Source organism: Peromyscus californicus, unplaced genomic scaffold (assembly GCF_007827085.1).
Source record: "Peromyscus californicus insignis strain IS unplaced genomic scaffold, ASM782708v3 Scaffold_9__1_contigs__length_137607984, whole genome shotgun sequence".
NCBI classification, from domain to species: Eukaryota; Metazoa; Chordata; class Mammalia; order Rodentia; family Cricetidae; genus Peromyscus; species Peromyscus californicus.
In genome coordinates this window covers 68169878-68192102 of record NW_026294617.1, presented here as the reverse complement: position 1 = coordinate 68192102, position 22225 = coordinate 68169878, and the positions used below count along the sequence as shown (strand labels likewise).

Here is a 22225-nt window from a genome sequence, read left to right as displayed (position 1 = left end):
CACACAGGCAGCAGGCACACACTCACACGCGCACGCTCTGCTGAATGACACGGATCCAGGTACTACGGTCATCTCGGGACGCTGTGTGCACCTCATACATCTCGGGCGGGGCGGCACTAATCAAAAACATCCCTTTCGCCTGGTTGGCAATGTCTCTTACGATCAGATTCTGTAAGGATACCACCGAGGGCTTGTCCTATCAGGGAAAAAGAAGAATTAAGACGAGGAATCCTAACCCTTAGTGTCTCGGTGTTCAGTCCTAGAATACCAAAAGGATTGAAGATGATGCTGTATGTACAAGAGCCCAGGCATCAGTACCAGCCAAGAGTTAGTGCATGGGAGACCCTTGATTCTCTCCTCTCCTGTCCACCCCCCCCTCTCGCCCCCCCTCCCGGGGCTCAGTATGTAACCTAAACTGGTGTTGAACTATGTAGCCGAGGATGCCCTCACAGTGGCACTCTTCATGCCTCTGCTTTCCCAGTACTGGGATTATAGGCTTCCGCCCGCTTTGCCTTTTTTGTTGTTGTTTTGGTTTTTTAAGACAGGAGGGTCTCACTATGTGACCCTTGACTGGCTCGGAACGTGCTACGTAGACTAAGCTAGGCTTCAACTCAGAAATCTACCTGCCTCTGGCTACCAAGCGCTGGGATTAAAGGTGTGCTCTACCATTCCATGATGGAGCTCATTTATTTATTTATTTATTTATTTAATTTATTTTAAGGGTGGTCTCATACAGTTTAAGCTAGACTTGAGCTCACCATGTGGCTGAGGATGACCTTAAACTCCTGATCGCCCTGTCTCTGACTCCCAAGTACTGCTATTATAGGCATGTACCACTGTACCTGGCTTCTAAATTTTATCTTCATCATCTACAAAATGATGCTAATGATGGTCTTTCTCCACAGGGCAAGCATGCCTATGTACAGTGGTAATACCTGGGAGCTCCTCTTACTTTTTATTATACAGAACTAACAGCTCTAACAGGCAATTGACTCCGTAAGTCTTTCCCAGGCCTGGTAAGAAGAGCAATGGGTGAGAGAACAGAAGGAAAGCTCACCAGGGCAGGAAAGATGTACTTCTGGTCCTTTTCCTGGAGAAACACGAGCACATCTGTCATCAGCAGCATCAGCACATCTGGCCAAGATACAAAGTTGGGAAATGGTCAGCACTAAAGGCTCAAAGCAACTGTTTGCCTCCTCCCTGAGGACCAGGTTCACCTTATCAGGTGGTGTTTCCCAGCATCCTCCTCCCTGAGGACCTGGTCCACCTATCAGGTGGTGTTTCCCAGCATCCTCCTGGTTTCTATTCCCTCCAGTTATTTCCTTCATCTTTTGTGACCTAAGACCTTCTCATTTTCTCTCTCTCTCTCTCTCTCTCTCTCTCTCTCTCTCTCTCTCTCTCTCTCTCCCTTTGTGTGTGTGTGTTTTCAAGACAAGGTAATCTTGGCTGTCCTGGAACTCACTCTGTAGACCAGGCTGGCCTCTGTCTCCAGAGTGCTGGGATTAAAAGTGTGCACAGTTGTAGGATTCCCGGAAGAAGAAGGGTTGTGTTGTAAGCTTTTAATCCCCATGTCCAGCATCTGACTAATGCAGAAACTTTTTAGGTATTACTCTATATTTATTTATTTGTTTATTGTTTGTTTGTTTATTGGCTTTTTGAAACAGGGTTTCTCTGTATTTCCAGTTGTCCTAGAACTCACTTTGAGACCAGGCTGGTCTCAAACTCACAGAGATCCACCTGCCTCTGCCTCCCAATTGCTAAAGGCATGCACTACCACCGCCTGGCAAAATTTATTCATTTTTATTTTATGTACATTGGTGTTTTTGCCCGCATGTATGTCTGTATGAAGATGGTGGATCCCCTGGAACTAGATGTACAAATAGTTGTTAGCTGCTGTGTGGGTGCAGGAAACTAAACCCAGGTTCTCTGGAAGAGCAGCCACTGCTCTTAACCACTGAGCCATCTCCCTAGGCCCCCTTTTTAGGTATTCTAATGAGCTGACATAGTCCTGCTTCTTACTTTTTACACAGGAAAGGGACACAGCTAGTTTCCCTCCAATAAAGCAGGACTGAAAGGCCATCCGTCGCCCATCACCTTTGACTAATCTCATCTCAAACCCCAGCAAGCCCTGCTTCACTTTCTTCTGCCCCACTTCCAGGTTCTCAGATCCTCTGGGTCCTGCACTCAGAGGAAGGGAGGAACCAAAGACCGAGTCTGTAAAGACCTGAATGCTGTAGTCAAGAATACACAGTCACCCTTCGCCTGTGGGGATTTTACTAAGCTGTGGACACAGAAGGGGAAGGGCTTTTGCTAATCGCTCAGAAATAGAGCTCCCCAGCCTTGCTATTTTTAACCCTCAATGCTTTATATTCTTAGCTGCTGCGTGGGAGGGATGGGAAGGAGAGAAATGGATGGAGGAAAAGGCCTGGTAAAGGCCGACAGTACCCAGGCCTAGGAGCAGGAATTTCACAGCACAGGTGGAATTCCATATGGGCTCTGGCTTTGGGTACCCCCATCCTTCACCTCTAAAACCAAAGTTTAGAGCTGCTACTTTCTTGTCCTTATTTGCGTGCAAGGACTTTACCAGTGTAGGTAAGTTCTAATAAGTGAGCCTGTGGAAGAGCGCCCTGACCCCGCAACACAGTCCTGTAGTCTGCTCTCTCTCTTCCAACCTCCCTGTTCACACTCTGGCTGCAGGAATCCTTCTGATCCATGTCTCTATGCCCCTTTGATTAGGACAGGTGTTTCAGACCAGAACAATGAATGCATTCCAAATAAAGAAGTCCCCGCTGGCCCATGCAGTCAAATGCAGTTACCTCTTTCTTTCCCCAAAGGCTGTAAAAATAGTTCCCAATGGTGGCTGCAAATTCCACTCAGATTACCTCACTATGACTTACTAGGTCTGCCAAGAGGGCCACTGACCTTTGAAGCGACCTGTGGCTGTCTTCCAGAGCAGGCAGCCATCGTGGATGAGTTTTCGACGCAGAAGCTCCTCTCGGCCGAAAGGGCCCTTGCCAGGCACAGGGGTCTGGGCCCGAGGGTCCATTCGGTTGTAGATCTCCTGCAGGCGGGCCCCTTTCTCCAGCTCGTGCACGTCCTGGTCCACATTGGACAGCAGCTCCTTCACCAGGCCTAGCGCTGCGGTCAGGTCTTGGTGCTCTTCCTCAATCCCTGGTGCCACCGGAGGTCCCGCATGAGAGAAGGTGTAACTGGTGCCATCCCAACCCAATTCTACCTGAGACTGCTCAGAGCTCCCACCCAGCCCCACCGCTGTTTCCCTTGGACGTCCCTAGGCAGGCCCTGCCTTCCACGCTCTTCCTCACCGTGAGAATGCTGGAGGATCCGGTTGATGAGCACTGGATATTTGGTGATCCGCTGAGTCACCAGCAGAATGCACTCCTGAACCCCATGGCGCTTCAACACAGCTGAGCGGGTCACTTTCTGTAAGAGACAGAAAGATTGGGAGCCCAAGCTCTGAAGCTGCCCATTCCCCCACCCTCCACCCCGGCATCTGCCCCATGTTGGCCTGGGTAGACAGCTTCTGGGAAATGGGGAAGAGAATGTCACAGGTCTGTGGTGATGACCAAATCAATAGAACACGACAACTAGTCCAATACTGTCTCGCCCAGCGAGGGTGGCTATTGACAAGACCCAAAAGTGACCTGGGTATGGTGCATAGAAGGCAGAGGCAGGTGGATTTCTATGAGTTTGAGGCCAGTGTGGTTTACATAGTGTGTTCCATGACAGCCAGGGCTATATAATGAGACCCTGTCTCAAAAACCCAAAGAGATCTAAGAGCACACAAGGGTCCACAGGAGTGTTTGAGTGCCTGCCATCTATGCATGCACAGGAGGCATATGCCACCCTGGGGATGGGAGAGGTCTGGGCCATGAGAAGGCTGAGCCTGGGCTTGCAGACGCTTGCTTACCCGGATGAACTGCTGGAAGCGTTTGTCTCGCGCGTACAGCTCCTTATAGAGTTTTAAGGCCTTGGTGTGGCGGCTGCAGAACTCTGAGTAGGTCTTGCGCATCTGCTCCGCATTGGAACCTGAGAACTAGAAGTCACGACAGCAAGACCAGGTCAGCACTTCCTGCAGAGCTGCACCTCACCCCTCAGCACACCTCTGGCCTGCTAGACAGCTTTCTCCTCGCCCGTTCTCCCAGCTTCCCTTCCTGCCACCAGAGTTTGGTTGGAGGTAAGAATTGCTCACTCTCTGGCCAAAAACATGGCAGGAAAGAACCAACTCCCAGAATTGTCCTCTGACCTCCACATGCTCATATACATTCGTGTATAGGCGCGTGGGGGCACACGCACACACACACACACACACACACACACACACACACACACACGCATGTATGCATGCATGCTCACACACTCACACACATATAATTTTTCTTAATTAAAGAGCCATGTATGTCAATGTGCATCTTTAATCCCAGCACGTGGGAAGTAGAGGCAAGTCTGTGAGCTGGAGGCCAGCCTGGTCAACATAGTGAGTTCCTAGACAGCCAGAGCTACATAAGACCCTGTCTCAAAACAAGAATTGCTTACTTCTGTCCTAACTCCGTCTACAAACATCATTCAGGAGTCCTGCCATTTCCTACCTGGCTGATGAGCAAGTCACCCAAACGCTGGATGACAAAGTTCCGGGTGCTGCCTGGACACAGGGCCTGGCGCCGGCGTTCCAGCAGCTGGCTGAGGAAGCGTGTATGAATGTCACTAAGCTCGTCCACGCAAGGGAACAGGCCCTGGACTACTCCTGGCTCCAGCTGCAACTCTTCCAGCATCCCAGTGCGAAAGAGGCGGGTCATGATCTTCAGTGTTCTCACGTGGTGCAGCTCTGTCTGGATCAGCTCTATGAGAGAGACAGAGGGTTACGTGGCCCTGTACCCTCCCTCGGACACAATTCAAGATGCCCAAGGTGGATCTCCCCCAAGTTAACACTTGCATCGCTGTCGTCTGAGACCATCTGGGTTTGTTTTTATCTCTGTGCCTCGTCATGTCAAGAAGGCAAGAATCCCGTGTGTTAGGTGTGTAGGTTTCCAGTTCCCAGCACAGTGTTGGGCGTGGAAGAGGCAGAGTGAAGGCTGAGGAAGAGATATAGGTGGGACCTTGGGACCTGGGTGTAGTGGTGCATGCCTGTAACCCCAGAACTCAGGAAGCTGAGGCAGGAGAACTGAGAGTTTGAGACCAGATTGGCCTACATAGTGAGACTCTTCTCTAAGAAAAATAAGATTAGGGCTGGAGAGATGGCTTAGAGGTTAAGAGCACCGACTGCTCTTCCAGAGGTCCCGAATTCAATTCCCAGCAACCACATGGTGGCTCACAACCATCTGTAATGAGATCTAGTGTCCTCTTCTGCATACATAATAAATAAATAAATCTTTTAAAAAAAGAAAAAAAAGATAAAAAAAAAAAAAGCCCATCAGCAGGAAGCAGCAGGTGCATTAAGGACAACCTGGTGCCAGCCAGGGACATGGAGGCCAAGGACAGGAAGAAGGCGCCCTGACAGGTGGGTGGCAGAGGGGAGGTGCAGACGAGCAGGGAAGAGTGCCCCTGGCGTACCGTAGATGACGTCCTGCTGCTTCATCACTTCCTTTTTATGCTGCTGCAGGAAGCTGCTGTCCACGGCAAGGCTCCATGAATCTGCTGCAAAGTCCTTCTCATCCATCTCAAAGTCACTCATCAGTTCATTGTAGATCACTTCAGCACCTGGGTATCAGGGCAGGAGGCACCTCAGAGCACAGCTCTCCTCTGCAGGACCTGGGCCCTTCCCTGGATCTTCCCTCCCGCCTCTTCCCTCCCGCCTCTTCTCACACCAACCACGCCAACACTCCTTTCCTCCATGCTGGGTCCGCTCACCTTCATCAATAAGGGATTCCACGGACAGGGTTCGGTTCCGCATGTTGAGGGAGTCTGTGGACTGGGAGAGGATCCGACGCAGCCCCAGGGGAGACTCATCATTGAAATGTCTGAAGGAAGTGGAGGCCATCTGCATCACCCCCACTCGGGCAGGAGGTCCCTTCCCAGGTCGGGACCCGAGGTTGGGCCCCTAAGGAGAGCTACTCTGTGTTTGAACTTATCTTTCACATAACTGTCTCCAGTTCTGAATTCAGGGAAAGGAGTGGTGCTCTTGTGGGCTTTGTACTCTCGCCGGCTGGGCCCCCTCTGCCCCAAACAGAAGCTCACCCAGCAATGTTGGTGGTGGAAACACTCTTGGCCAAAGACAAGGAGGAGCGGCCACGCCGAGAACCTAGGAGGGACTGCCGGAAGCTGTCCGAAGGGTAGATAGCAGAGGTTGGCCGCTCTCTGGTGGTTGCTGTAAGGAAGGAGGCCACGCAGGAAAAAAAAATTGAGTTCCTCAGCCCTTTGGTCTCCCAGGCTCCTCGAGTGGAACTAAGAACTAAGGTGGACTGTCGGGCCCGTTCTCCGCTCCTTAGAGTCAGAGAAAGTTGGCAAAACCAATCAAGAGAATGCCACCGTCCACTGTGCAACCCTTCAGCATGAACCAAGAGCCTGCTCTGAGACGTTCTTCAACCCCAGACAAGCCTATGAGCAAACTGAAGGCCAGAGAGGTAAGATCTGTCTGGAGTGACCCAAGCTGGTGAGAGGGAACTCGGGCCCCATGCTTTTTCTGAACTGACAGTTGGCAGTTGCCACAAATAATCCCCAAATGAAGTATAGATAAATGACCATCAAAACAGAATGTTGCAAGGCTCAAGTAACCAGCCGTCCTTGTCCCTTATCCCTGTTTGGACTTGTCCTGATAGTACGGCCAAGCATAAGGGCCATCCCCTACGCCACTCCCACCCAGGGCACTTCCATTGAGAAGGAGCTGTCTTGTGTCCGGGTATGACCTCAGGGGGGGCAGCAGAGCCCACGGGCTCAGGAGCTTGGGGGTCCTGTGCCTCATGGGAACTTCCCCATTACTCACTCTTACTTCGAAGGGAGACAGACTGCAAGGCGGTATTGTTCTTCAGTAGAGCAGCTTTCTGTTGCTGTGGGACACAGAGCGAAAGAGAGACACCAGGAACAGCTGTCACCCAAAGACGCCCCCCACCCACACCCAGGACAAGCCGGGACCGCAGCTGCCCTCGGGGGAGAAAGCTGACACTGGTTAAGGCATCAAGGTAGGTCAATTAGCATGGCAGGGCTATGTTTACAGAAGGCCTGCCCCTAAGGTGGCAGTTCTGGGCCGCCCCATGGCAGGGAGAGGGACAAAGGGCAGGGAATGGATGGAAAGGCAGACAGGTACGGCACTCACCGCCCCTCCCCCACCCCTCTGCCCACCCTACCCTCTCACCTTCTGCTTGACCTTGGTACAGTTGGCCAGGGTGTCTTTACAGCGGTTGTGGATAGTCACATTGCAGGCTGGGAGGATGGGGGGTAGAGAGGGTTAAAGGGGAGGGCTGGGTGGCACAGGAGGGACACACCCACATGTAAACACCCAGCTTCCTAGGCCATTTGCATTCCGCAGACACTCTGCCCAGCTTCCCAGAATTGTTGGTCATTATCACAGCCAAGGCCTCCCCTGCCTCCCTCATCCTTCAGGCAGGAATTGAAGTGAGAGGGGTGTGATGTGGACAATCCAGAAGGCTGAAGAATGCTATGGCCTGAGGGGACCAGCGGAGGAAGGGTGTCTGCTGCGTGAGAAGAGCTAAGGCGTAAAGGACATGACATTGGCAGATGAGCACAGGGACTCCCAAGACCAGAAGGTGGCCGAGGAGCCAGAACGCCCCTAGACCCCTGAGAAGAGCTCGCTACTCACTTCACTCAACACCCTCATTTCACAGATGAGGAATCTGGTCTGGATATTATTTGCTAGCCCAGGTCACCCAGCTAGTGGAAAGTTGGGAATTAAATTTAGATGTGCCTGAATCCCAAAACCATACTCTTACGGGGCCTTTAATCCCAGCACTCGAGAGGCAGAGGCAGGCGAATCTCTGTGAGTTCGAGGCTAGCCTGATCTACAGAGTGAGTTCCAGGAAAGCCAAGGCTACCCAGAGAAACCCTGTCTCGAAAAACAAAAACAAAACAAAGCAAAAACAACACACACACACACACACACACACACACACACACACAACACACACACAGAGCCAAAAGCCATACTCTTTCACATATAAGCCAGCTTCAAAGTCGGGACCCAGTGGCCCTTCCTTTTCCCAAGGCAGCAGTCTTCTGCACTAACTCCACTCAGGCTGCTTTCTCCCTTCTAGGCCGGGGAAGTTCTGTTCTCCACTCAGGCAAACTACAGCTCCCACACTCCATCTGCTTCCGCCCCTCCCCCACCCCACCTCTCCATGAAGTAGGAAAGGAAAAGGGAATAGCAGAGCCTAGGCTCAGGACCATGGCTGTGCCCTTCCTGACATGCCTTCAGCTCGACAGCTTCCCCCCCCACACACACACACCCCAACACCACAGGAAACTCTGCTGCCTCATGCAGACAATGCCCAGCACCATGCTCACTTCCACAAATACAAGGCGCACAGGGTGGGGGCAGAGGGGCCGACAGAAGCATGGCTGTGGCAATACCCACCCCCTGGAGCTCCCTTCTCCTACCCCCAACACCTAGTGTCTCTGGATCAAAACCTCCGCTTTCCACCTGCTCTCAAAATAGTGCTACCCACCTCCCCAGTTCCCCTGGTAACAAGCTTCCGGATTGAGTATTTTGTCAGGTCTCTAGAGAGCTCTAGATTGGGGTTACCTCCTCGTCCTTTTAGCCCTAAATCAAGTGGTAAAGAAGTAGGGAGGCAGGCCTCATTAGTTCTTTCTGAGGTTCCGTCCCAAAGTCATAAAGGGATTTGGAGGCTAGGGCCCAGTTCTGGTCAGCGTCAGGCCACAACACTCCCACTCTACTCAGAGGGAGGTGTGGGGGTTGGGGGGGGGCAGGGCGGAGCTGGAGCCCCCCTGCACTGGTATCCTAAGGGGGCAGCAATTCCTCCTTTATGCTCCCCCAGTACAGGGCCACCTTGGGACAGGATAACGAATGACTGGATATGGGCAAGATTAGGAATTCTGAGTCCCTCCTCCACCACACAGCTCTCTGCTGCATTGAAAGACAGGATAAGGCCCAATTCCATCTTGTCCTTGAATCAGCACAGACTTCAGATTCCACCCACATGCAACAGAAAGGCAGGGGCAAGGGGATCCCAAAGCCTAAAATGTCCAGCGGGGCCGAGGAAGATGGGCCAAGGAAGATGGGCAGAGGCAGATGGGCAGAGGCAGCTGCGAGGCTGGCGGCTTCCCCCATATCCCCTAGCTCCTCTCCTACCCTGGTTCCAACACACATTCCTGCTCCTTCTCCAGGCAGTTCCCCTAACTGTCAACAGCTATTCAGGGGGCAAGGGAGAACCCAGCAAGGGACAGCTGGAAGAAGAGTAATCCCAGCCTCAACCCACACCAAGAGACTGCTTATGCTACATTCCAATAGCCACCACCCAGTGTGAGGAAGGGCAGCAAGGGACCGAGCACCTGGACAATGGGACTTGAGCCCAGCCGGGGCCCAGAAAGTAGAGTCCCCTTTAAGGATGCGGGGTGGGAAAGACAGATGGAAGGACTAGGGTTGAAGGTGACCAAGTCTGAGTGACCTTCGGGGGCCGAACAACTTACTTGGGCAGATGAGGGCTTCCTTGGCTGTGATGCTCTTGTTACAGGCATAGCACATGGTCATACCGAGACCGAGATGGTGGTGAAGAGGTGGCCGTTGGTATAGCGAGCATCCTTGGCTTCCTTCATCTTCTCCTTTTCCCGGGTCTGTGGAAAGGACGAAAGACAGAAGTGAGGCTAGACGATGCCTAAGGGACCCGGCCTGCAGAGAAACAGGCTGAAAGCAGACCCAGGAAAGAACGGCCTGCCTGGAGAGGATGGGATGACACCAATTGCTAATGCAGAACCTGTCAGGACGGCTGTCCAGGCATGACCAGGCCCTGGGGCAGTCAGTCCTCAAGGTTCCTAGGCCTCTGACCTACCTGACCCCGGCGACTTGGTTGCCTCCTGTTGCCACTCATCTCCCTAGCTCTAGATCTCTGCGTCCTCACTCCACCTCCCAGGCTTAGCTCTGCTCGCCCCGGCTGCTGTACGCTCGCTCGCTCGCTCTGTGCTGGGGGGAGATGCGCAGAGCAGAGGGAGGGACCGGCGAAGGAGAGGGTGCCAGCTCACCAGCGCTTTCCAATCTATGGGAGTTAGCTGCTCCTCTCATAACCATGACAACGGGTGTCGGAGCTGCTGTCTTAAAGCAGTCATGAGGGAACAGGGATAGGAAAGCAGGAGATCCCCCTATTAGACTGCATGGGGGGACAGAATGTGTCTTCAGCCACCCCCAACCCAGAGGTCAGGACCCCAAACCTCTAACTCTTCTACTTATACTCAGTTAAAGCCCAAAAGCTCCTTCTCTGGAAGTGTGTGTGTGTGTGTGTGTGTGTGTGTGTGTGTGTGTGTGTGTGTGTGTAAAGGAGGGGGCTCAAGTAGCCAAGAATAACCTTGAACTTGGGATCTTCCAGCCTTCTGCTCAGTGCTGGGACTACAGCACCATTGTGTCCCTTCTTGTCCCTGAGGTATGCCTTTGCCTTTAAGCTTTCTCCCACTTCCTCCAGCTTCTGCGAGTCCTTGACTTCCTCTCCGCTCCTCCCCAAGCTCCTGACTTTTCCAAAAGCTAGACAGAGGTGAAAAGACAACACTGGCTGTGGAAGCCCATGCCTAAGAACCCCTGCCCTGGGGGACTAAGACAGGAATACTGCCGCAAGCCTGGGCTCTAGAACAACTGTCCCCAAAACAAACAAAGAAACAAAAAACACATGCAGGAACACACGCACACACGCACACACACAGCGCTTAGGGAGTGGAGGCAGGAAGCTTGGGAGTTCAAGGACATCCTTGGCTACATAGTGATATGGATGATAGGGTCCAATCTCAAACCACCACCACCAAAACAAACAGATTGGTAGAGGGCAGAGGAGAAAAGCACCTGCTGCCAAGCTTGATGACCCAAGTTCAATCCCCAGGTCCCACACAGTGGAAGAACCAAACCGACACCCACATGCAAACCATGGCATGTATCCAATAAATTAGAAAGGACAGGACAGCTGGTACAGTGGGGCATGGCTTTGTCCCAGCACTCAGAAGGAGGGGCAGGGTTTGAGGCCACCCTGGCATACATAGCAAATTCCAAGCTAGTCGCGATTTATAGAGAGACCGGAATCTAAATTAATTAGTTAATTAATTTAATTAAAGATGTTAGAGGACAAGGACACCGTGCAGGTGGCTGAGACTGAGAAGCGAGGGGCACTGGCTGGGACCCTAGGACAGAGAATCACAGTTCAGTGACACAAACATTCAGCCTGGGCCTGGAAGACCGGTCCTGCCTACACCACTAACCACACTGGCCGTCAGAGTGGGGGAGGGTGGGGGAAAGGGGAAGCGTGGAGGTGCTGAGTCAGCAGTGCAGGGGCCAGAGAGCCACGGACCACAGTGCCCTAGGCCTTGAGGTGTCCCGGCCCTCAAGTAGGGTGACCTGGGGGTGACAGAGTCCAGCAGTCTGGAGGTCACCCCTTGTCATGCCTCAGCTTCCTCCCACCTCCACCGTCCATCTCTCCTTCCCCATCACTCTACTGTTCCTCTGAGTCAGGATTTCACTGCGTAGCCCTGTCTGGCCGTGAACTAAAGGCAATCCTCCTGCCTCAGCCACCCAAGTACTGGGCTTACAGGCGTGCACCACCAGGCCAGGGCTTCTCTCCTTATCCTGCTCTTCTCTCCTTGTCCTCCATCTTTGGCTCAGGCACTCTTCCGCCGTTGTCCCACCCCAGCCTTCTTTCTACAGCCCTGTAACTACTTCTCCCTAAAGCATGGGGCCTCCCTCCCTCCCTCCCCCCCCTTCCCTGCAGCTGACTCCTCCTCTCCTAAGGGACACCCCTCCCTCTGACTCTAGTCTCAGACACTTCAGCTTCTTCTTCTCTAGTGGCACCTACCTGCCTGAGTCACCAGCAAAGCGTCCCATTGGCCGACTCTCCAGCCATCTTGTGGGAAAGTACAGCACTTTAATTGGATTGTTTTTAGATCAAAGTCACCTCAAATTCACCTAGAAAGGGACTTCAAAGGCCAAGTCTAAATACCTCTTCCCACTGCCATATACTCCTCTCTCTCCCTCCCTCCCTCCACCTCTCTGCCCGCCGAGCCTTCTCTAGGACACTGATCTAAAGTATGAGCATGTGTGACAATTTAATTAAAAGCAAACAAGCAGCCGAGCGGTGGTGGTGCGCACCTTTAATCCCAGCACTTGGGAGGCAGAGGCAGGCAGATCTCTGTGAGTTCGAGGCCAGCCAAAATCTAGTTCCAGGGACAGTTAGGACTGTTACACAGAGAGACCCTGTCTCAAAAAACAACAACAACAACAAAAAAAAAAAACCCCACCAAGAATCAAACATGAGAATAGCAGTAAAGAGAACAACATGCCTGGCAAGGGTCACTCCAAACAGAAGAGTGTGCTTACAGTACATTCTACAGCTGTGATAGGTTTCTCTCCACATGGTTCTCTGTACCTGCCCGGACAGCTCTGCTGGGAGTGGCCGAGGGAGAAAGGAACTGGGGGCTCTAGTAGCCCTTTCCCTCGCTGGCACCACTGCCCATGCACACCCCAGTTGCTCTGGTCCCCGCCTTCCACCTGCCAACACTCACCCTCTCTCGAAGTGGCCCCTGTTTCTCGGTGGGCAAGCAGCGGGCAGCAGCCGCAGCAGCTGCAGCACATCCCAGCATGGGCACTGGCCAGCAGCAAGCCTCCCTGGCACTGCCTAGCACTATTGTCCCGGAGATGGCTGGACTGAGCCCGCCCAAGGCCCAGGCTGTGGAGAATGGAGTGACATGGGAACTGCTGACCAGGGAGAAAGATGGGCTGGCTGGATTCACTCTCTTCCACTCTACACACAGCAAGCAGGGCAGCCCCCCATCTCCTCCATGGCCCAGTCTGTCCACCAGGAAAGGGCCTATTACAGTTAGGGGTGGTGTACACATCTGGAAGCCCAGCTTTCTGGAAGGCTGAGGTCAGAGGATGGACAGTTCAAAGACAGCCTGGGCCACTTAGCAAGGCTCTATCTCAAAGAAAAACTCTAAAAAGGGCAGGGGATGGTGCTCCCAGGCTCAAGGGTCTAGTAGACAGGAAGCATTAGGTTCAATCCCAGAACCACAGAGGTAAGAGAGAGCTGTCATTCCCCAATCCAAACACTCACCCCAGTGTGCAGAGCCCCTTCTGCTGGACCCAACCCTCTGTTGTCCAGCTCCGTGTGTCCTGTTTCCTCTCCACAGATCCAGAAAAGTCTCCCCTGCTCACTGACAACTATCCAAGCTAATGCTACATGTCGGGTTAACTGAATACAGAAGTGAACAGAGCTGGGTGTTGCGGCATACTCCTGTAATTGCAGCACGTGGGAGGTTGAGGCACAAGGATCAGGAGTTCAAGGCCAACCTTTGTCCTAAGACCCATACCTAGCACAAAGCCTCATCAAGTACAGCAGGCACCCGATGTGTGCTCAGAAACAGAGGTGAGAAAGGAAGAAAAGACGGGGTCTCCAGTGGCACCCCGATCTCCGGATACCCTCTACTCCCTATGGGAGCCTTGGGGACTTCAGCCTCCTTTCCTTTCCCGCCTCCTGAGCACTCCCAACCCACTCTCCTACATCCTCTGAGACCAAGAGGGTTTCCTCTGGGGGTCAGAACACCAACTCAAAAACTCCTTCCACACTCTTGGCTGCTGTGGATAAGGAGCACAGGGGCCGAGTGTGGACAGGTTCTCCATCTTGTGTCCTAGGCTAAGAGAAAACAATGATGCATGTAAAGGCAAACCCAGACTCCAGCTTCCCAAGCTCCTCAGGGGCTGCAGAGTTACTCTCCCAAGGCCTGAGTTCTCACTGCCCTCCTCTCTCCATTCCAAGGCCTCTGAGAGAATTGTGTGGTATTCACAAACACCTCAGTCAGCAACCGGCAGCTGCCTCTTCCTCAAGACTCCACAGCCAGAGGGCTCTTGGAGGAGTCCACTGGGACTAATAGCCTGTGGCTCCGCCCTGGATAGCAGAGACACAGGGTTACTGGTTGTGAAGGGGAAGGAAGGGCTGTTGTTGAGCAGTGCAGGACTGGTAAACTCGGTTTTAATTCCACAAGGGAAAAATCTATGAGACTGGGGAGTGAAGGAGAGGGTTCCTGATGGGAGTCCAAGAGGGGGATTTCGGATGGTCTGTGCAAGGCCCTGCTCCTTCAGAAGCTCCAGGGAAGGAAACGGAAAATTGGAAGCTGAGAGAAGATGGCCAGATACAGACATGAAAGCTTAGGCCAGAAACAAAAGAGAAAGACATCACTGAGCACACAAAGGCACTTAGAAAACCCTGCTTAAGGAAGGGTGCTAAACCACTGGGCAGCAGGACTGAGCAGCACACCGGTGAAGCAGACAAGGGGCACTTAAGCCATAGGCAGTAAAATCCGGCTAGAGATCTGAGACCCAGGTACCCCAGACCCCAGCCTGCTCCCACCCAGCCACACCTGTCAGGCCAGACGCAGACAGACGGGCATTTGTAGAGGCGAACAATAGCTGTGCCAGACTCCCTGCCCTCCTGGCACAGGGCAGGCCAGCTGAGTTGGGAGGGGGTAGCTGCAGCCTGCTGCCCTATCCCCCGCCTCCCCACGGAGACATAAACAAACCCAGAAGGGTCTAGACAGCCCTTCGCAGCCATTTCTCTACCAGTTCCAGAAACCGTGACCAATCCACTCAGCGCCGACATCCTACATCAAAACAGAGGCTGAACTTTAAAACGGGAACTTCTTCCTTATGTCCACAGAGCATGGTAAGCACTCATTTTCAAAGAGCACCCATGAGCATCTCAGACAGAGAGACACACCCCCCAAACACAGGCAACACAAACATATGGGTACCCCAGTCTCCTCTCCGATTCAAGGTCACAGTTCCAGTGGGACAGAGACCAGACCCTCCCTCACCTCCTCTGGTGCCCCTGGGTGTTTCTCTAGGTGACCTCTCAAGACTTCATTTCCCAGTTTTGCTTCTTTCTCTCCCCTCCGTGATGTCCTGGACATCCACTACCCCTAGAATCTTTTGGGATGGCCCCAAACGCCAGCTTCCCAGAGGAACCCCAACTCCTCAAGTCTCCCAAACTATTCTAGTTTCCCTGGTGGGCTCCCCCAGCCCTGCCCTCCTGGTCCTGCACACAAAGCCAGCCACCTCTCTGGTACTCAGAACAAAGGCAGCCCTCTCTCCCGGCTCCCCATCACACACAGGGTTCAGGAAAACCCATGGTGCCCCCCCCCCCGCCCCCCCCCCCCCCCCCGCCCCCCGCCTCCAAAGCCATCCCTGGAGCTCTGATCTCTGGCCCCTGCTTTGTTCTGAGGGCCGAGACGGTTAGGGTTCTGGAAAATCCGGAGGGGAGATGAGGAGTCTAAGGAAGGAAGGAGCAGCTTTCAGGCTGGAAGAGGTAGGAAGTAGGGCAGAGAGAACTGGGGGGGTGGAGAACAGGAGACAGCCTGGAAGAACAGAAACAATGAAGAGAAAAGGGAAGCGTGGAGGGCATATGGATAGATCCCATGCCTGCGGAAGGGAAAGGGGGCAGCAGGCTGCACCTGAATTCTTCCTTCTGTGAAGATGTCCTAAGAGTAAGAGAGGCGGGGGAGGGGCGGCAGATCTCTGCCCTGACCCACCTCCCTCACAGGTTAGCAGGGAAGACCATGTTCCTCAAATAATCTCATTTCCAGCGGGCCCCTCTACTTCCCACCGCAGTATAAAAAGAAAGGAGACAGCTGGTGTGCTTGGGGAGGGGGAAGGGGGAGATCCAGGGTTTGCTGGCTGAGCACCAACTCCCCCACTTGGGTAACCACAGCTTTCCGGAGGTGTCCCGCCCCTTCCGACCAGCTCAAACTGACAACCTCCCTCCTCCCCATGGCCTCCCTGCCCTCTCAGAACCACTCACGGGTCCCTGGCCCAGGCAGATTCCCCAGTCCCTCCTCCATGGCTAGTCACAGGATAAAAGAACCAGGCTTCTGGATTTCCAGTTACCGTGTTATGGAAGAGAAAAACAAAAAAAAACGAAAAAACCAGGGCATGAGTGGCCAGGTGTCTGGACTAGGGAAAGACCCCCTAGAATGTCTTAATACAGCCTCACAGGTCTGTCCCCCAAGCTCCCCCCATGGCTTTCCTTTTTAGGGTGGAACCAAATTTCCGTGCTTTCAAAAAGATCCCGCCCCCCTCCCCTCTGGCTCTACTCCAGGGTCTCGCTCAAACGGTTGAAAAAATAAACAGACTCTGGGAGCTGGGGCCCGGCCTGTCGCTGGGGTTGTTCAGAGGCTGTCTGCCACCCTACAATTCACACACTGCACTCATCACACCCTGGAGCTACTCAGAGTCCTGCTAGCTTTCCTTCCGGTAGGCAGACTCCCATCCCAAAAGCCTCAGAAAAGCCCCATTAGGCTTCCCCTGGGCTCTCCAACCTACAGACCGGCTCCCAGTTTAGCACTAAGACAGGTCGCTAAAGCCTGGAACCAGGAGGAAGGGAGAGGGGTTTCCATCCCCAGAGTGGCTTCCCAGCCTCAAAAGGATCTGCTTGGCTGGCTGCAGGAGGGTACGGAGCTCCCAGTGAGGACAGGGATTACGATTAAAGCCCCTTCTGCCTTTCCTTTCTGAGAACCTTATAATGTGGGTGCCCTGAGGAACCGGGAGGCCCCATCTGCCTGCACCAGGTCCCTCCTAGCTCCACATTCGTCTACAGGTCCTCGGTTTCACCACTTCCTGGAGACTGAGGTATGGGAAGTCAACGCATTGGGGGTGGGTCTGAATACAAAGACAGGAATAAAGGACACTGGTGCAAGCGTGGCGGAGAGGTCGTGATGCAGTGTGTGCTGAGAATTACACACTCAGATTCCAGATGACAGGTGAGGGCCCCTAACCGGAGGCGATAATCAAAATATAGCTGAGGGGAGTGGGGAGTGGGTCAGCCAAGGTGGCTGAAGAACCAGGAGCCTGGAAGCCGAGAAGGGTGGGTCCTACTCCGGGTTCCGGGCACCTCTGCGCTCAGGATGGGGGAAGGCATCCCCGCTACACAAAGGCAGGCTCCCTTCACCTGAGGGAGTCGGCCTGGCCTGGCGGGGGAAATGCGCTGTCGCTTGCTGTCCTGACCCCAGACACCCGCCCACCCCAGGCAAGAACTGAATCACAGCTGGAAAGTCCATCGGCGAGAAGAGGAGGAGCTGACTTTTGTCTTGGAGGGGCGGGAAGGTGGGGGAGGGAGCTGGGAAACCACCCCTTCTCGCCCCCTCCACCCGACGGTGGGGACAAAGGGGGGAAACGACCGAGCCAGCGCTGGGGGGCACCACCGCGAGCAACCCGGCGGACCTGGGGCGCAGAGAGGGGTACCCCAAAGCGTCGCCCCGCGGAGCCCGACACGCACGGCCCCCTTTCCCGCTCGGTCCCTTACCAGAGCAACTTTCTTCCGAGCCGCCCAAAACACTCGGTCCCGCCGAACCACTGGGGACCCAGCTCCGCTCTCCTAGATCCCCCCCGCACAGAAGCTGCGCGGGTGCTGGAGACGCGGGTCACGTCGCGGTCCTCCAGCCCCCTCCCCACGCGCTCGCAGCCCCACCCACCCCGTCCGGCCGCAGCGCGCGGACTCCCGCTCCCCAGGGCGGGCGGGAGGTGGGGGGGGGGGGGAAGCGGGGCGCGGGGCGGAGGCCCGGACGGAGGTCGGCAGGGCGCGCGGTCGCGGAGCCAGCCCACCTTGGTCGCCAGCTCCTTGCTCCGCTCGATCCGTGCGCGCGTGAGGGATTCGATCCGAGACATAATCCAGCGTGAGCCGCGCTCGGACGCGGCGGACCCGGGCGTCCAGCTCCGGCGGCGGGGGAGGGGTCCGGCCGCACGCGTCGGCCTTGGGGACAGGAAGTCTGAGTCCCCTAGCCCCGGCACCCAGCGCCAGTTCCTCAAACCCTTGTCTCCTCCCTCCTCGCCCGGGCTCAGGAAGGGGGGAGGCGGAGCGGAGGCAGGGCGGGGTACCCGCGCACGGGACGGGACGCCAAGGTTAGTGTTGTTACAGCCTGGAGGACAGGGGTCCGTAGACAGCAGGTTCGAGGCGCCCTCTTGCCTGTTCCCTTTAGCACTTTGGGACACGCTCTGACCTCAGCGACCGCCTCTTAGCTCGCCTCTCCCTAAAGAAACACTGGCACCCGTTCCAGGTAACTTCACTCTTTAAAGACCCTCAGGTCGAGGGTTCTATCGCTTCCCTCGTCGACCGCGGGGGCGGGAACTAGCCCTAAGGGCCCATCAAATAGACTCGAGTACATAGACTGCTTTTACAGTTAAGACTGGTGGGAGGGGGGGAATCAAAAGGGAACTAGAAGCTTCATCAGTAGATTTCACTCCCCCAAAAGAGTGAAGAGGACTCAATTTACAAAGCCCGGGGAATCCACAGGAGAGCCCCCTCCCCCCCACCCCCCATCCCCCACCCCACTCCGGCAAGCTACTCACACCTCTGGCCCTGTGGACCACACTCTGACCATCCTTCCCAACACCACCTCTGCCAACTACTTTGGCAGTGAAGTGAGAAGTCTCCACCTTTCCTGAGGCTAGCCGAGGAAATCCTTCCTTGTGTCCTGACACCAGTTCTCTCCGCTGCATGTTCAACTAGACCCAGAAGACTCGACACAACCTTCCTTGGTCAGGAAGTATTTGGAGCTCGCTAAGGAGTGTGGGTGGGTTTTCACCTCACTGGACCCTTTGAGTCAACCTGAGTTTCCTGCCACTGGGGAAATTCTTTCTCCAGGCTGCTCCTTTCCACCTTTCAAGGTATCCAACGGCTCTGTAAAAACCAGAGCACCAAGCCCAGCCCGGGCGGTGGTGGCGCAAGCCTTTAATCCCAGCACTAGGGAGGCAGGGGCAGGCGGATCTCTGTGAGTTCGAGGCCAGCCTGATGCTACAGAGTGAGTTCCAGGAAAGGCTCCAAAGCTACACAGAAAAACCGTGTCTGGAAAAAACAAAACAAAACACACACACACACACACACACACACACACACACACACACACACACACACACACAGCACCCTGGGACAAAACTTAGTAAAAATTTCTAATCTAGTCCCAAAAAGTGTGTGGTGGGATGGGGATGAGGGAGGGATATGAGGCCCCGCCCATGGCTGCTAGCTTCCTGGCCTTCTCAGTAGCCCAGCCGGACAGGATGATGTTGGGCTGCAGGTTTCCAGTCCAACTCTGCACTCACTCTCGAGGTGCCAGTTTTAGCCTCTATCTCTATTTTGGGCTCACCGCCTCAACCACCGGCTGTGCTGGTTGGGCTCCTCACCCCTGCACCACCCCCACTCTGCTCCTCTGACCTATCCCCTGCCTGGAACTCCCTCACCTTCTGCACCCATTTTTCTGCTTAGGATCCTTTTATAGTAAAGGCCAGAAATAAAGGAAACAAACTATGCCCAGGCCAGGCTAGCTGGATGAAGCAGAAAGGACTTTCCCAGGCCAATTCTGGTTCCTCTAAAGGAAACCTAGGAAAGGCCTCAGGCGCTCCTGTGTACTTACTGGCCCTCCCTTAAGTGACCAGCCATGGCTGAGAAATGTACTAGCTTTAAAAAGAGCAGCTAGCCGGACAGACTCCTAGCTCCTGGCTTTACCACTGGGGTCTCAGAGACCTCTCCTGGGCTGGGGCCTCACTTTTCTCCAAGGCCTGGGCTAGAAAGTGCTGTGAGCCAAACTTTGAGTAAGCAATAAATCTAGGATTTGACTCCCAGGCTCTTTGAGGGACTGGTCAGTACATAAAGTCCAAGTGGAAGGTGTGATCCCTCCAGTCTTTTACGGTGTTCCCCAACTTGAGCTTGCTGCCCATCCCATCCCACCGGCTCTCAGGGCTCCCCAACTCTGCACTCTGAAAACCAAGCCTTTAAAGCCAGCTGTAGTTAATGGCCTATGTCTTCAGCTTGACTCTGTTTCTGTTTTCTGTATCCTCTGGAACAATGAATGTTTTCCTTTCTTCTGGGTGTCCTCCCTTTTCCCAAACTCTTTCATTCCAGCCCCCATGTAATCCTACCCAGTGACATCTTTCAGAAATTGTTTTTATATATAAAAAAAAAAACAAAAACCTCTGCCAGAATCTAAAAGTAGCCAATGCTCTCATTGGATTAAAAAAAAAAAAAAAAGGTGCCATTCCCATGGACAGCTAGGGAGGAAGGGTCTGATTTCCAAAGGGTCATTAGAGGAACCAAGAGTGCCTCTAGCTGCCGAGACCCCAGTGCTCACAGTCCACAAATCAGCCTTTCTTTTGCTTAGGTTGGGCCTTAGACATGACTTGGGGATGACTAAGGTATACATGACCACAGTGGCTTCCCAGCAGGAGCTGGTGGGGGAAGGCTTTGGGCTTTGTAGGTTAGCAAGAGAGGCACAGACCTCTTAATGAGTGCTGCACCTCAAGCAAGCTGAGGGAACCTAAGTAACGCAGCCTCTAGGTTATCTTGTCTGTGAAGTGGTGATTAATGTATCACCATCACTTGTCTCTGCCAGAGCCATTCTAAGAAGTGCATGGTGAGCTCTAGGAAAGTGGTTGGCTAGCTACGGGATGCCAGTCAAGTGGGGAGGAACAAGCTACCTCCTCCTCTCCATCCATCCCTAGCAATAAGCAGCAGCGGTACCCAAGCTGGGGACAAGGGAGAAAGGTACAGTGTGATGCAGGCACACACGTTTGAGGAGGGTGTAGAGCAGGTGGATGGGGTTTCAGAGACCCAGAGAGGACTCTGGTGAAGACAGGCCAACAAGCAGGAGAGTGCACTGACCTATGCTGGCTCTTCTTGTTCCCTGTCCATGCTCCAGAGTCTCTACCCAGGTTCCCCTTCTTCAGGTTACTCAATCTCCTACCAGACTGCTAGGCCAAGGGTGAGCAAATGCTGAGTGACAGCCTGACAGAGCCTGTGTGGGGGAGGGGGATTCAGATCCTAAGGGCTTCCTGCCTGCTTTGTTCTCTGGCAGTCTGCTTCCTGACCCTGCCTGCCTCCCTCATGTCCAGGGGTTTTAAGATTGTGCTATGCCCGGGGGCTTGAGAGATGGTTCAGTGGTTAAAGGCACTGTCTGCTCTTCCAGAGGACTCAGGTTCAATTCCCAGCACCCACAGGCAGCTAACAACTGTCTGTAACTCCAAGATCTGACAGCCTCATATAGACATACACGCGGGCAAAACACCAATGCACATAAAATAAAAATAAATATTAAAAAAAAGATTGTGGTCGGGCGGTGGTGGCGCACGCCTTTAATCCCAGCACTTGGGAGGCAGAGCCAGGCAGATCTCTGTGAGTTCGAGGCCAGCCTGGTCTCCAGAGCGAGTTCCAGGAAAGGCACAAAGCTACACAGAGAAACCCTGTCTTGAAAAACCAAAAAAAAAAAAAAAAAAAAGATTGTGATATGACCTATCATGTCTCCATCACCTTCAACTCCCTCCCCCTCTGGGAAGAAGGTCCTAGCAATGGACCTGCTTACATCTTACATCGCCACCTCCTGCCCTCAGATGCCCTCAGAGTCTGGCCCCCAGAAGAACCCTGCTTGCACTTGGCTGCTGAGGCAACAACCTGACTGGGGTGACCCCATGGTTCTGTCAGCCAAAGAGGATGGTGTCTCCTCCAGGTTGGAAAGCACGGGCATGCTACTCTCGAGAAGGAGAGTGATTCATCCTGCTGCAGAAGTGGAGCTTGTAAGCCCAGCGCTCAGAAGGCTGGGGTAGGATGACGATGGTCAGCCAGGCTGCAGAGCTGGGTAGTAATTGCCAGGGAAGAAAAAGGAGGAGGAGAGAAGGAAGGAAGGAAGGAAGCCACCACAGCTAGGTGTGGTGGTGCATGCCTGGAGTCCCAGCACTTGGAATAGATGCAGAAGGATCAAGAGTTCAAGGTCATCATCAGCTATATAATTTAAAGTCACCCTGACCTGTATGAAACCCTGTCTCAAAATAAAATAAATAAATATAAACAAAAGGCCATGTGGTGTCTCATGCCTAAAATCTGGACGCTAAGCACTGTGGAGGCTGAGATGGGAGGAAAGCCACAGTTGAGGCTACCTGGGCTACATAGTGAGTTCCAGGGGAGTCTGAGCTACCCTGGGCTACATAGTGAGTTCCAGGGGAGTCTGAGCTACAGAGTGAGAAGCTTAAAAAGAAAGAAAATGGACAATTCAGGTTGCAGCCAAAGCTCCCGGCTTCACCAGA

At 53.8% G+C, this 22225-nt stretch overlaps 1 protein-coding gene and 1 long non-coding RNA gene across 2 annotated transcripts in view; one reads left to right on the top strand and one right to left on the bottom strand.

Annotated features, from left to right (window-relative positions):
- Arhgef2 (Rho/Rac guanine nucleotide exchange factor 2) overlaps positions 1 to 17948 on the bottom strand; it is a 25625-nt gene extending 7677 nt beyond the window's left edge. The window contains 14 exon segments of the mRNA XM_052730429.1: positions 27 to 196; positions 1058 to 1134; positions 2923 to 3171; positions 3324 to 3441; positions 3929 to 4054; positions 4608 to 4858; positions 5569 to 5715; positions 5866 to 5975; positions 6193 to 6322; positions 6938 to 7001; positions 7307 to 7374; positions 9616 to 9681; positions 9684 to 9759; positions 17762 to 17948. Coding sequence (XP_052586389.1) covers positions 27 to 196; positions 1058 to 1134; positions 2923 to 3171; positions 3324 to 3441; positions 3929 to 4054; positions 4608 to 4858; positions 5569 to 5715; positions 5866 to 5975; positions 6193 to 6322; positions 6938 to 7001; positions 7307 to 7374; positions 9616 to 9681; positions 9684 to 9759; positions 17762 to 17824 — 1715 coding nt within the window. The 5' untranslated portion in view covers positions 17825 to 17948.
- LOC128105352 (uncharacterized) lies at positions 16013 to 22225 on the top strand. The gene is made up of 3 exons (XR_008216313.1): positions 16013 to 16920; positions 18136 to 18213; positions 21536 to 22225. It is a non-coding gene; the product is annotated as an uncharacterized LOC128105352 (long non-coding RNA).